Genomic DNA, 12,632 nt, shown 5'->3' on the forward strand with positions numbered 1-12,632 from the left:
TGGGGCTTTATACATATTGTCTCAGAAATGCTTTCAAAAGAGATCTTTCTTACCCATTTTACAAATGAGAAAAACAAAGGTTCTGAAAAGGGAATTTGCTTGCCCTGGGCCTGGGTCACAAAGCTAGAGGGTGGCAGAGCTCTGTCTCCTAGCTGGGCTGTCTGCTCCAAGAGCTGCCTAGTGCGACACAGTGCTTAGACTCTGCAGGCCAGACCAGGGGAGGGGCTGTCCTGTCAGGATGGAGATAGGGTGAGGCCCCAGGGCTGAGGGAAGGCCCTAGTCCTCAGAGAGCTAGGCATCTGCCCACAAACCCGACAAAAGCATTTGGGGACAGGCATCTGCCCCAAAACCCGACAAAAGCCTTTCCCCAACTTACAGAAAACGGTGTGTTACATGCATCATGTGTGCTCACTGTTTTTCCACCACACTCCTTTCTTTCCTGTGCCTGCTGCCGCCGCCTCAATCTCACCTAATGTGGGGCTGGCTGAAGCGCAGGACGGCAAGTTATTTCAGGTTTATGGTATCAGTATTTCATAGTGCTCCCACTCAGTGTTCCTCAGGGACCGCAGGGACCCCCCCCCCTCCTCCACAGGCATGCGATCTGGCATGGAGGCATCTGCCCCATGAAGGCTGGGGCCCAGGGTTGTCTGGGAGCTCAGCCTGGCTGTGTGGCCAGGGCAGTTCCTCATGGGGAAACGAGGTGGTGTGTGCAGTCTTTGTCTTGCCTTGATGCCTGCTGTGCCTGTGACTGCGTGGGCAGCAGGAGGGATGGAGCGAGGGGGACAGCAGGCCTTGGAAGGGGGCTAGAGCACTTTGGAAAGTCTGCCCAGGGCTCTGCCCAGATCCACTGCCAAGAACTGATGGGGAGAGCAGGAGAGGGAAAGAGACAGAAACCAGGAGACACCCAGGAGACGCGTGGTGGGTAAGGCTGCAGAGGAGAGGAAGAGAGAGGCAGAGAAAGCAGAGCGGGGGGAGGGGAGAAAGATAGGGGCACAGGCTGGGGGCAGGGAAGGGAGAGACAGAGGCCAGAGCTTGCCCTGCAGGCACAACCACTTTCCCAGCCCCCACCACCTGTGCATGTCAGCCTGGGGCCTGTTAACACAGCCCCATCTTCGCCACTCCACCAGGTGAGTCTAAGCACTTCCATATCCAGGTGGGGAGGGAGACTCAGAAAGGTGAGGGGACCCACGCGGGATCACCAAAGAAGAGGCAAGGCCCAGCCTGGGCTCCCTGTGACTTGTCCTCTCCCCAAGTCCCCTGCCTGCCTGAGGTCCCTTCTGTGCTTCAGCTTCAGTATGACGGATCCGTTTCAGGAAATGATAAAGTGTGTTAGCGGGAACTGCGCCTGCTCAGAGATGACTGGGGTCAAGTGGCCAGAAGTGGAGGCGCAGTGGGGCCCATCTAGAGAGGACTGTGACGGTCACCCCGGCCTGGGTCTTTCCTTCTGTCGCAGTGGCCAACCATCCNTGCGTGGGCAGCAGGAGGGATGGAGCGAGGGGACAGCAGGCCTTGGAAGGGGCTAGAGCACTTTGGAAAGTCTGCCCAGGGCTCTGCCCAGATCCACTGCCAAGAACTGATGGGGAGAGCAGGAGAGGGAAAGAGACAGAAACCAGGAGACACCCAGGAGACGCGTGGTGGGTAAGGCTGCAGAGGAGAGGAAGAGAGAGGCAGAGAAAGCAGAGCGGGGGGAGGGGAGAAAGATAGGGGCACAGGCTGGGGCAGGGAAGGGAGAGACAGAGGCCAGAGCTTGCCCTGCAGGCACAACCACTTTCCCAGCCCCACCACCTGTGCATGTCAGCCTGGGGCCTGTTAACACAGCCCCATCTTCGCCACTCCACCAGGTGAGTCTAAGCACTTCCATATCCAGGTGGGGAGGGAGACTCAGAAAGGTGAGGGGACCCACGCGGGATCACCAAAGAAGAGGCAAGGCCCAGCCTGGGCTCCCTGTGACTTGTCCTCTCCCCAAGTCCCCTGCCTGCCTGAGGTCCCTTCTGTGCTTCAGCTTCAGTATGACGGATCCGTTTCAGGAAATGATAAAGTGTGTTAGCGGGAACTGCGCCTGCTCAGAGATGACTGGGGTCAAGTGGCCAGAAGTGGAGGCGCAGTGGGGCCCATCTAGAGAGGACTGTGACGGTCACCCCGGCCTGGGTCTTTCCTTCTGTCGCAGTGGCCAACCATCCATTCCCCATGCCTAGAGGCCTCCTACTTGGCCTTCAGAAGCAGCTCAGGGTCTCTCCCCCGGTGGCTCTCCTCTAGCCTGGGAAGAAGGGACAGCCTCTGGTGGGTCCCCTCTGCCCGCACTGCTGCTGGGCTTCTCCCAGCTCCGTTGGCACTTCTGCGGCCTCCTCTCCTGTGGCCCCCAGACTGAGAGCCTCCGAAGTGGGACCGGGCCTGATACAGCTCCACACTCCCAGGCCCTGCCTGAAGACGCGCCCACCTCAAAGGAGCAGAGAGCCCACCAGACAACTGCTGCGAGGGGCAGGACTTGCACTCTGCTCTCCAACTCCTAACCTAGCTCGTAATGAAGGAAGGCTTTGTGGTGAGGGGGAGGTGCTATGTGAGCTCAGGCTGAAATACAAACATTTTCCACAGGCCTAGAAAGAGGCACGGGGAGGGCACTTTCCACAAAGGGAACAGTGAGAGCAAAGGTGTGTAGTGGGGAAGGGACTTGTGGCCTGGTCAACTTGAGAGCATCCTGGGACTCCTAATGGCTTCTCTCCTAGCCCAAATCCTGACCCTGGTCCCTGGACTCCTTTTAAAGATGCTCCATTCTGGCTTTCCAGGGCTAATCCCCGCTGAGGTGTGAAGGGCTGATAATGGCATAAGGTAGGAGCTGCTAACGGGAGAAACAATTCCGTCATTGGCCAGTCTAATCTTGGGGGCTGCCTCCTGGTCCATGGGGAGGTGGTGAGGCTGGAAGGCGGACCCTGAGAGTTGCAGTCCTGCGCCCAGGCTGGGCTCCTTCAGGAGAAAGCCTGGCAGAGTGCGCAGCTCCACCAGTCAGCCTGTGTCTGGCCGTCTCTCTGGGGGCTGGTCTGCCCTGCCCCACCTGCCCCTCTTTCCCCTCCTCCTCCTCAGCCCCCCATGGGGACAGAAAAATCAACCTGGAAGAAAACTGAGGTCATGTCCTTTGTCGTGTATAATTCTTTATTTTCCTCTCGCTCTTGGTTCTGGCAAAAAGTTGTTGGGTCCGCAGGGTGTCTGTGTGTGTGTGAGTGTGTGTGTATGTGTGTGAGTGGCTTGTGTGTGAGTGGCCTCTGTGTGTGTGGTGTGTGTGGCCTCTGTGTGTGAGTGGCCTCTGTGTGTGTCTGTGAGTGGCGTATGTGTGGCCTGTGTGTGTATGTTTGGCATGTGTGTGGCCTCTGTGAGTGGTGTGTGTGGCCTGTGTGTGTGTGGTGTGAGAGTAGTCTCTGTGTGTATGGTGTGTGTGGTGTGTCTGTGATGTGTGTGAGTTATGTGTGAGTGGCCTCTGTGTGTGTGTGGTGTGTGAGTGGTCACTATGTGTGTGTGGTATGTGTGAGTGGCCTCTGTGTGTGGTGTGTGAGTGGCCTGTGTGTGGTGTGTGTGTGGTGTGTCTGTTCCTGTGTGAGTGACCTCTGTGTGTGTGAGTGTGGTGTGTCTGTGAGTGTGCAAGTGGCCTGTGTGGTGTGTGTGGTGTGTGTGTGGTGTGTCTGTGTGAGTGGCCTCTGTGTGTGTATGGTGTGTCTGTGAGTGTGCAAGTGGCCTGTGTGTGTGTGGTATGTCTCTGTGTGTGTGTGTGAGTGGCCTGTGTGGTGTGTGTGTGAGTGTGGTGTGTCTGTGTGGCCTCTGTGTGTGTGAGTATGGTGTGTGAGTGGCTTCTGTGTGTGTGTGTGTGGTATGTCTGTGAGTGTGCAAGTGGCCTGTATGTGTGTGGTGTGTCTCTGTGTGTGTGAGTGGCCTGTGTGTGCTGTGTCTGAGAGTGGCCTGTGTGTGTGTGGTATGTGTGTGTGAGTGGCCTGTGTGTGTTTGGTGTGTCTCTCTGAGTCTGGTGTGTCTGTGAGTGTGATGTGTCTGTGTGTGAGTGGCCTGTGTGTGTGTATGGGTGTGTGAGTGGCCTGTGTTTGGTGTGTCTCTGTGTGTAAGTCTGGTGTGTCTGAGAGTGGCCTGTGTGTATGGTGTGTCTCTGTGTATCAGTGTGGTGTCTGTGTGTGGTGTGTCTCTGTGTGTGAGTGTGGTGTGTCTGTGTCTGTGTGTGAGTGGCCTCTGTGTGAGTGGCCTCTGTGTGTGTGTGTGGTGTGTGTGTGAGTGGCCTGTGTGTTTGGTGTGTCTGTGTGTGAGTGTGGTGTGTCTGTGTGTGTGTGTGAGTGGCCTCTGTGTGTGTGTGTGTTGGCTGCCCCTCCTCCCCCACTCTCTGGCCCCCAGCCCCATCACTTAGGTGTGCTCTGGGAAGCTCCATCCTCTCCCACACGTGCTCACTGGCATCAGCGCCCGCTGGAGGGTGCTGACTGGGCATGGTGTGGCTGGTTGTCTGTCTGTCCTGGGTCACCCTGGGCAAGCACTCGGCCGCCCTGCACTGAAAGGAGGAATGCCCCTGTCCACCTCACCAGGGCACAGTCATCTGAAGAGCCGCCAGCCTTCCGGCCAGCTCGCAGCCCCCGGCCATTTGTGGGATAAATTATGAATTTTAATTGTCAGAGCATCTTAGTGTTTCAAGGCTTCTATATATAGGCTCTGCCCTCCAGGAGCCGCAGGCTTGGTGGAGAGGAGTGGGAGCTGGGCAGGGCCAACAGGAGGCCCATTCTGGGTGCATAAAGTGGGCTGCGTCCAGTGTACCCCGCCCTGCTGTGTGATCTCGGGGGAGTCCTGGACCACTCTGGGCCCTTCCTGCCCCTTGCACAAGGTTGCCCAGTACCCCTACTTGAACGGGAGCTGTCTCAGAGCTGAGGTGGGGCAGGTAAGTGCCTATTTGGGGGGAATGACCTGAGGGGGACCCAAGGACAACCCCAGTCCTGCACCCCAGTATCTCCCTTCTCAGGTCTTGAGATGCCAACCCAGGCTCTTGGGGACAGGAAGATGCCCCTCAAGGCCCCCAGCGCCATCCCCTGCCCAGGCCAGTGGCCCCTTGGGACATGCTTGCCACATCCCCATTGGTCCTCTCACATCTTCCTGGGGCTCCCAGGGGGACCCCTCTCTGCAGCCCCAGCCCTCAGGGCCTCTCTATTTGGGAACAGCTCAGGCCTGGAAACCAGTCAACCCCCACCTGGGAGAGCTATAGGCCTTGTGCTTGGGGTGGGGGGTGTCACAGCCTCATAGACTGAGGCTGGCAGCGAGAGGCTGAGAGGTGTGGTGGAATTAGCCTGGGATTTGGGATTAGCCAGAGAGCTAAATAGAATGATGATGAGAATGATGATTGGTAAAACTCTCATAGGTGGCCTTTGGTGTGCCAGGCATTATTTCAAGCACTTTGCATATAAAAATTCATTTAATCTCACATAAACCCATTGAGGTAAGTGCTGCCATTATCCCCATTTTGCAGATGGAAAAAGCAGAAGCACAAAGAGGTTCCATAACTTGCTCAGGGTCAGTGTTAGCATGATTTGAACCTCAATGGTTTCGTTCCAGAGTCCATGCTCTTCATCACTTCCCCACAGTGCCTTTTTTTTTTTTTTTTTTTTTAAAGCTAACACTAACATAGCATTGGCTATGCGCCAGGCATGAACCTGTCTGATCTCCATAACCACCCTAAGAGGCTAGTATTATCCCCATTTTACTGATTAGAGAACTGAGGCACCAAGAGGTGATGCACCTAGCCCAAAGTCCCACAGTGATGAGTGACAGAGCTGGGACTGGGCCTGAGGCAGTCAGACTCCCAGCTGTCCTGCCCACTCCTGCATACTGCCTCCTTCTGATTCAGGTTCAGGGGACTGCTGAGCTACGTGATCTTGGGCAAGTGGCTTTACCTCTGGACACCACAAATTCCTCACTGGGAAGCGGGGACAGCAGACTTCACTGTCCTCACTGCTGGGGGTGGAGAGTTCTGGGAGAGGGAGAGGAAGAGACATTTATATCAAGCACACACAGTGCTTTGCTGAACGACCCCAGCACCCCTCACCACACTACACACCCACTTTACTAATGAGGAAACTGAGGCTCTGAGCCATTAGTTCACCTGTCCAGGGTCCTGAGCTTGTCTGGTTCCAAAGGCATAACACCCTTAGAGATCCTCACACAGATGAGGAAACTGAGGCCCAGGAGCATCAGGGACTTGTCCAACATCCCACAGCATCTCTGGGCTAGGGCCTTGGAAGGACCCCAGCCTCCCAACTGCAGCCACCTTCTGTCCCCAACATCATACAAGGGTCACATGGCCACCCCATGGCAGGGCTGGGTCACGGACAGGTGAGAGTTTGGGTTATTTCTGCCTCAAAAGGGGAAGATTGAAAAATAACTCTCTAAAACATCATAAACCAAGGTCCAGTGAGTTCTGTATAACATGGACAGGCAGATTATAAATAAAACACTTGCCTCTCTCCCAGCACTGGCAGTCCAAAGCCCTCTCCACTCAAATGAATCCTGGCCACGCCACTGCCAGAGTCCATTTTTCCAACCTGGTAAACTGAGCCCAGTATCCAGGAGGTGATGGAGCCTCCAGTCAGACACATACAGGAGGAGTGTCCTGTTCAGGCACAATGGATGCTACCACCCAGCTGCCCGTTCATAAGAAGCCCAGACTTGGGGGAGGAACTGGCACCTCTGCAAATCTCTAAGGAGCGTATCAAGGCAGAGGCTGCAAAGGTCCACTGCAGGCCCAGAGAGGGGAGCCAAGACCCATGCGTGGGCTCACAGGGAGGCCCGTTCAGCTCAGTTTGAGGAATCCGATGAGACATTACATGGCTCCAGACAGAAGGTCTGCCTCAGTGGTGAGTGAGCAGCCCATCATGGGAGGCATGGAAGCTGAGATCATGGATTAAGGCGACTACAGGAGGCCTCCTCTGCTGGGATCTACACCTCAGTAGCCCCTCTCAGCTCTGAGATGCCCCCGTGTTGCACCCAAGTAAAGGGACTTGAGATGGCTGGTCCCTGCCCCCCCGCTCCCCCGCCCCCGCCATCTGCAATCCTGCACCGGGCTAGGCAGAAGAAACGTGCTGGCCAGGCCCCCACCCCCTCCCAGAGCAGAGAGCAGGTTTTCTGCAGAGGGAAGCAGAGGAGGTGGCAGAGAGAGATTAATTCCCCGAAATGGGAAAAAATAGAAAAACACACACACCACACACCCTAATAACATGTAATAAGAGGTTGGAGATGAGGAACAATGCCCTGGTAATGTCACCCTGGCGGCAATCAATTTGGGTGTCACATGAAATAGGCATAATTATTCCGCCAGCCCCGGTGCTCGTCTTTAACCAGCTCCAGGGGCCCGGGCCCAGGTGGGAAAGGCAGCGTGGAATCAATCGTTGGTGCACCAGGCTGGCAGAAGGAGCTGCTCCAAATTAGCCTGCCAGCACCCAGCTTCTCAGACCCTCTGGACCAGCAGGGATCTGGAGGGCCTCGCGTGTGGGGGGCCCTGCAATGCCCAGGAGTCACCTTGCTCAGCCACCCCTCATTCCATCCATGAGCAGGAGCAGTCAGAGAGGACTCCCCAAGGAAGTGAGAACGGAGGAGCAAGCACACATGTGTTCCATCCGGGGTTCATTCTCTGGGTCACCAAACTCTTATTAAGCACTCACCAATGCCAGGCCTTATTCCAGGTGCACAGGGGGGCTGTGCAGGAGGTGGGGATGCTGAAATAATGAAACACAGGCTCCCTCCACCTCCTAAGTTGGGACTACTCCTTCCCATCCTGGGATAAACACAAAACCTCTGGGGTTCCTGGAATTTGCTATCCTTTGTTTGCACTAAACATGCAGGGACTTAAGCCCTTCTTGCTCCTCCTTCATCCCACTTGCTTGTGGAGTCCTCCCTGATTGCTCGTACCCACCCCAGACTTCAGGGATGGTAGAGACAGCGTTCCCACAACTGGGGGAATGGGTGCCGATGGGATGACTGCTTAGTGAGCACCCAGTACACACTGGCTGCTGCCCATCTCAACCCCCACTTCATATACCAGAAACCTTGAATTCCAGAAATGCAAATCAAGGCCATCATGAAATACCATCTTAGATTCATTCAATCAGTAAAAATCAAGCCCCCTGACAATACCAAGTGTTAATCAGGATGGGGTGCAATGGGAACCCTCATCTCCTGCTGCAGTGACACAAACTGGTCTAACCAATTTGGAAAACACTTTGGCAAATATCCTAGTAAGGGTGAATGTGAACATGCCCTACAGGCCAGCAATTCCACTCCTAGCTCTGTGCCCCAGAGACACTGCACGTTGCCTCAGAGATGGGATGAGAAGGTTCCTGGCAGTACTGTTTCTAAGAGCAAAAAATGGAAATAACTTAAATGCCCATTGATAGGAGAATGTTAATTACACTTTTATGATCACATGACAGAACATTATACATCAGTAAAAATGAGCTACATCTACTATTATTCACAATATAGATGAAGCTTAAATGTGATGAAGAAAAAAGGCAAATTCCAGAGGACTGCATATAGTTCATGCTCTTTTTATAAAGTTCAAAAATAACTAAAACAGAACTACTTATATATATTAAAATATATAATTTTAAAGAGGCAAGGGATTGTTAAATATATGATTTAGAGTAGTCATTGAAAAAGAGGTGACGGGACGGGGTGTGCAGGAGCACATGGGAAGGCGTACATCATTATTGGATTGCTGGTGTTTAAGTTGGAGAGTAGGGTAACAGTGTTCATTATAGTATTATTACTACTACTATGATTAATATTAAATGCCTCAATTAATTAATTAACAGGCTAGGCCTGGATTAGTGAGTAACAGCCCCAGCCTAGAGGTCAGGAAGGACGCATTCTAGACTGAACCGCAGGCTTGCAAGCTGGGGACTTAGAGCAAGTCACTCACCACCTCTCTGGCTCTGTTTTCTTAGGTATAAAATCAAACCTCTGCACCTACCACCTACAAGGAGAAGATCATGAGCATACCACTGATGTAAACTGTGAGTAGCTAGCACTTATTAAGGGCTTATTGTGTAACAGGCACTGTTCTAAATGTTTTGCATATGTTAGCACACCTAATTGTCACATCCTCCCTTGAGGTGAATACTATTGTTACCCTCACTTTATGGATAAGGAGACAGGCCCAGAGAGATTAAGCAACTTGCCCAAAGTCACAGAACTAGGCAGTGGTGGAGTTGAGACTTGAGCCCAGGCTTTTGGCTCCGGGGTCCACACTCTTGACAACTTCGCTATGAAATAACATTGAAGAAACTGAACACACACAAGTAGATTGTTGTCAGCACAGCTCTACTGAGCCCATACAGCACCCAGGGATATTCATTCGCTTGTTCGTTCATTCATTCATTCATCCACAACTAAACAAAGGTCAGCATCAAGAATGCCTCAAATGTATTGGGAAATGAACCTGCCTTCTCACACTCTTTCTACAAAGAACCTTCCCTGATTCTGGAGTCCCCTGCTTTCTGTGTCTCTGCAGTCTGCTACTTCCCTAGGACTCAGCCAGTCTCCCTCTCTTCCTAAAGCACCTCTGACAACCTCAACCCCCAGGGAGAAATCCCACCCTTCCCTGAGTGTCTGTGTGGGCTAGTGAGTACCGTTTGTCTCTTCCCAACTCCTGCCTGGGGCATCTTCGACATCACCTAGCTCTGTGCATTCATGCACAGGCAGTCCTTGCCACTAGCCAACAGCTACTCTCTTGTACCTCCAAGGGTCTGTCCCATCCCAGGGGCCAGGCAGGAGGGCCAAAGGAAGGGTACTAGGATTGCTCAGGGTGTTCAGGGCAGATCATGCTTAGCCCAGAGCCGAGTAGGCAGCTTGGTTAGGATGCGCAGAACAAATGCATGCGTGACTGGACTGGGCTGGTACAATATTCAGTGCAAACAAGTGTGGTTTTATACTGGGGTGACTGGGGAAGGAGGGGCAGTGACCTGAAGCAGGCAGAGGCTTCTTGGAGGAGGGGGTCAGGAGAAAGAGAGGAAAGGACCTCTTGTGAGGGGATGCAGGGCCAAGCCAGGTGAGGATGGGGGGATACGTGGCGGAACTGGTGGAAACAGAACAGAAAGCCTCCAGAGACTAACTATGGAGGTGGGTGGGGCTGGAAGGCCACTTTCACAGAGTGCCACACACAGGACAGCTAGCCCAAGAGACTCCAGCCAGCAAGCTAAGGTTCTGACTCTGAAACCACCACACCTACTGCACCCCCCTCCCTGGCCCTTCCCTGGTTCCACTTCCTCTACCCTCCCACCGACACGCTGCCTCAGGCCTCTTTGGGACCCTGTACGAATGACTGCACTGCCTTCTCTCCCAACAGGAACACACCCCAACCCCAGTTGTGCTTCTCCAGATATCTGCTTCCACAGGCGCCTGAAAAGCAGCACCACAGGAGCCCTCACTGGCACCAGGGATCCCGTCCGGCCTCATGCAGAACAACCACCCACCTCCCCAAGAGGTTGTTTTTTTGGGGAGTGGAGTGGGGGAGGTCCCTCTGGGAGTCTGGGTTTTAGAAAACAACACCCAACATAGGAAAAATGGATGCCCAGAGGGCAGAGGATGAAGATGAGCCCAGGTGAAAGAGGACTATTGCAATGGGTAGTCTCTCCACCTCCCTCCCAGTCACACAGGGCCCTTGGCTTTGAGCACATGCCCAGCCCCCTAAAAGCTGGTTCCCACTCTAACTCCAGACCCTGGGGACCACCGCAGCTTTAACTAAGCCCTACCCACGGGCTCACACTTAAATTGTCATGGGGTGGTGAGGGGGGCAGAGACAACCAGAACACCACAGAGGGTCTGTCCCTGCCTTTGCTAAGCCCCTTCCAGGAGGGGCAGCTGGGTGCTACTGGGAGCCCCGATCTGAGTCTGTGCCCTCTTTCAGCACGGTTCCAAGGAGTTCTTGGTCTCTCCCCTGTGCCACCCGATACCCTCCTTCCCACCTCGGGCCATGGGTAGAAAGCAGGAAGGACAGGCATGCCGTCCCAGTAGACCTGCTGCTAGCGCCTTCCCAGAGGCGTGAGGATTTTGAGCTCCTTCCTGGCTTATACAAGGACAAAGGGTCTGGGAGCAGCTGGCCCTCTTCTCCTCACTGACACTCTGCGCTGGATCTGGGGAAGCCCCAGGCTCTCTGCCGCCTGGGTGTCCCAGCTCATTGCTCCCTGGGCATGGGAGGCACCCGTGCTGAAGCCGCTGGCATAATGACCAGCAGGGTTGAGCCCAGAGCTGCGGGCCAGGCTGGGCTATGCGCCCTCTGGCTGCCCAAGCCAAGCAGAGGACTGAGGGAGGGCTGGGTGAGCAGGAAGGGGCTGTCCAGATGCCACAGGCCCCACCTCAGGGCCTCCTGCACTCCCACCCACTCAGGGCAGAGCTGTTCCCACCCTCTCAGGCTCCCTTCTCCCCCACCCCAATCCCAAGGCCTCTGAGAACAAAGAGGAGGTGCTGGCACAGTCGGGCTGGACCAGGCTGGGTTGCGACCCCAGCAGGAACCTGGAGGGGGCTGCCCACTGACCTGGCCCCACCCCTCCTCAAAGTGGGATCCGCCCGGAGGGACACATCTCCTGGCATGCCTTGAGAGCAGAGAGCCCACAGCCCACCCCGAAAAGGGCGTGAGGGGGAGCAGGAGGCTCTCTCCTTACCTCCCTCTTCTCAGCTGGTTCCCACCTCCCACCCGCTCTGCCTTAGAATGAAAAGTGGGGCAGGAGGAGGTGAGAAGCCCGGGCTGAACGCAGACAAAGGGAAGGCCCCTAAAGGGTTCCTGGGCTCTCCCGGTCCCCAACTCCCTTCCCTCCACTCTCCCTACTCCCCATCTCCTTTTCACTGGGCTGGAGCTGGAAAGGGGCGATGCTTGCGTGTGGTGGGGAGCTGTCATCCAGGCTGGAGCTTGTGGAGAAATCCAGTCCCTGACCTGTGTCCACCAGCTAGGGAGTGTCTGGCGCTGGTGGGGGCTGCCTGGGGTCACCTGGGGTCCACGAAGGGAGGTACCCACCCAGGGCTGAGCAGGGGGCTTACCCTCTAGAGTGACCAATACTCAGAATGGGAGGGGGGACAGGGAGGGAAGACCAGAGCAGGGCTGGGACACCCGTGGGGGCCCCTCCCTAGCTCCAGGCTCCCAGCTTACAAACCCTGAATTTGTTGGGGTTGGTGGGAGGGGAGGTGGAAAAGGAAGAATCTTCATTTCTGAGGCTTGAGGGGAAATCAGGCCTGTGACCCCAAAGGAGGTCTGGGTGGCACCGAGGTGCCCTGCAACCCCAGGAGGGCGCAGCCAGGGCCGACGGCGGCCCCCAGGGGCGCTCGTCGCGGGGCTGCCCGCTTGGGGCTCGGCCGTGGCCGCCTGGCTCACCTGCATCTCGGGCGCGCCTTCGGTCCGCTCGGCTCGGTCACCAATCGCATGTCTCTCCAGCCGGCCCGGCCAGGCCCCAGCCCCTGCCCAGCCCCCTCCTCCGTCTCCTCCTCCTCCGACACCTCCGCCCGGCAGTCCGCGCGCCCTCGCGGGGCTGGCCGTCCGTCTGTCCGCCTCGCGCGGGCGAGAGCCGAGCCAGAGCCTGGGCCGGGGCACAGGAGTGGGGAGGCGGGAGGCCGCGGCC

General features: G+C 55.7%; 1 protein-coding gene across 2 annotated transcripts in view; it reads right to left on the reverse strand.

The window, feature by feature from the left end:
- Window positions 1-12,632, reverse strand: part of LINGO1 (leucine rich repeat and Ig domain containing 1) — a 184,592-nt gene that overhangs the window by 7,946 nt on the left and 164,014 nt on the right. The window contains exon 1 of one of the 2 annotated variants that reach the window (XM_017870442.1): window positions 12,389-12,626. The exons of the other annotated variant lie outside the window; for it this stretch is intronic. Coding sequence (XP_017725931.1) covers window positions 12,389-12,394 — 6 coding nt within the window. The 5' untranslated portion in view covers window positions 12,395-12,626. Of the gene's footprint in view, window positions 1-12,388; window positions 12,627-12,632 lie in introns of those variants that run through there. 2 annotated transcript variants of the gene reach the window in all.

This window comes from Rhinopithecus bieti, unplaced genomic scaffold (genome assembly GCF_001698545.2).
Source record: "Rhinopithecus bieti isolate Rb0 unplaced genomic scaffold, ASM169854v2 scaffold_662, whole genome shotgun sequence".
Classification (NCBI taxonomy): Eukaryota; Metazoa; Chordata; class Mammalia; order Primates; family Cercopithecidae; genus Rhinopithecus; species Rhinopithecus bieti.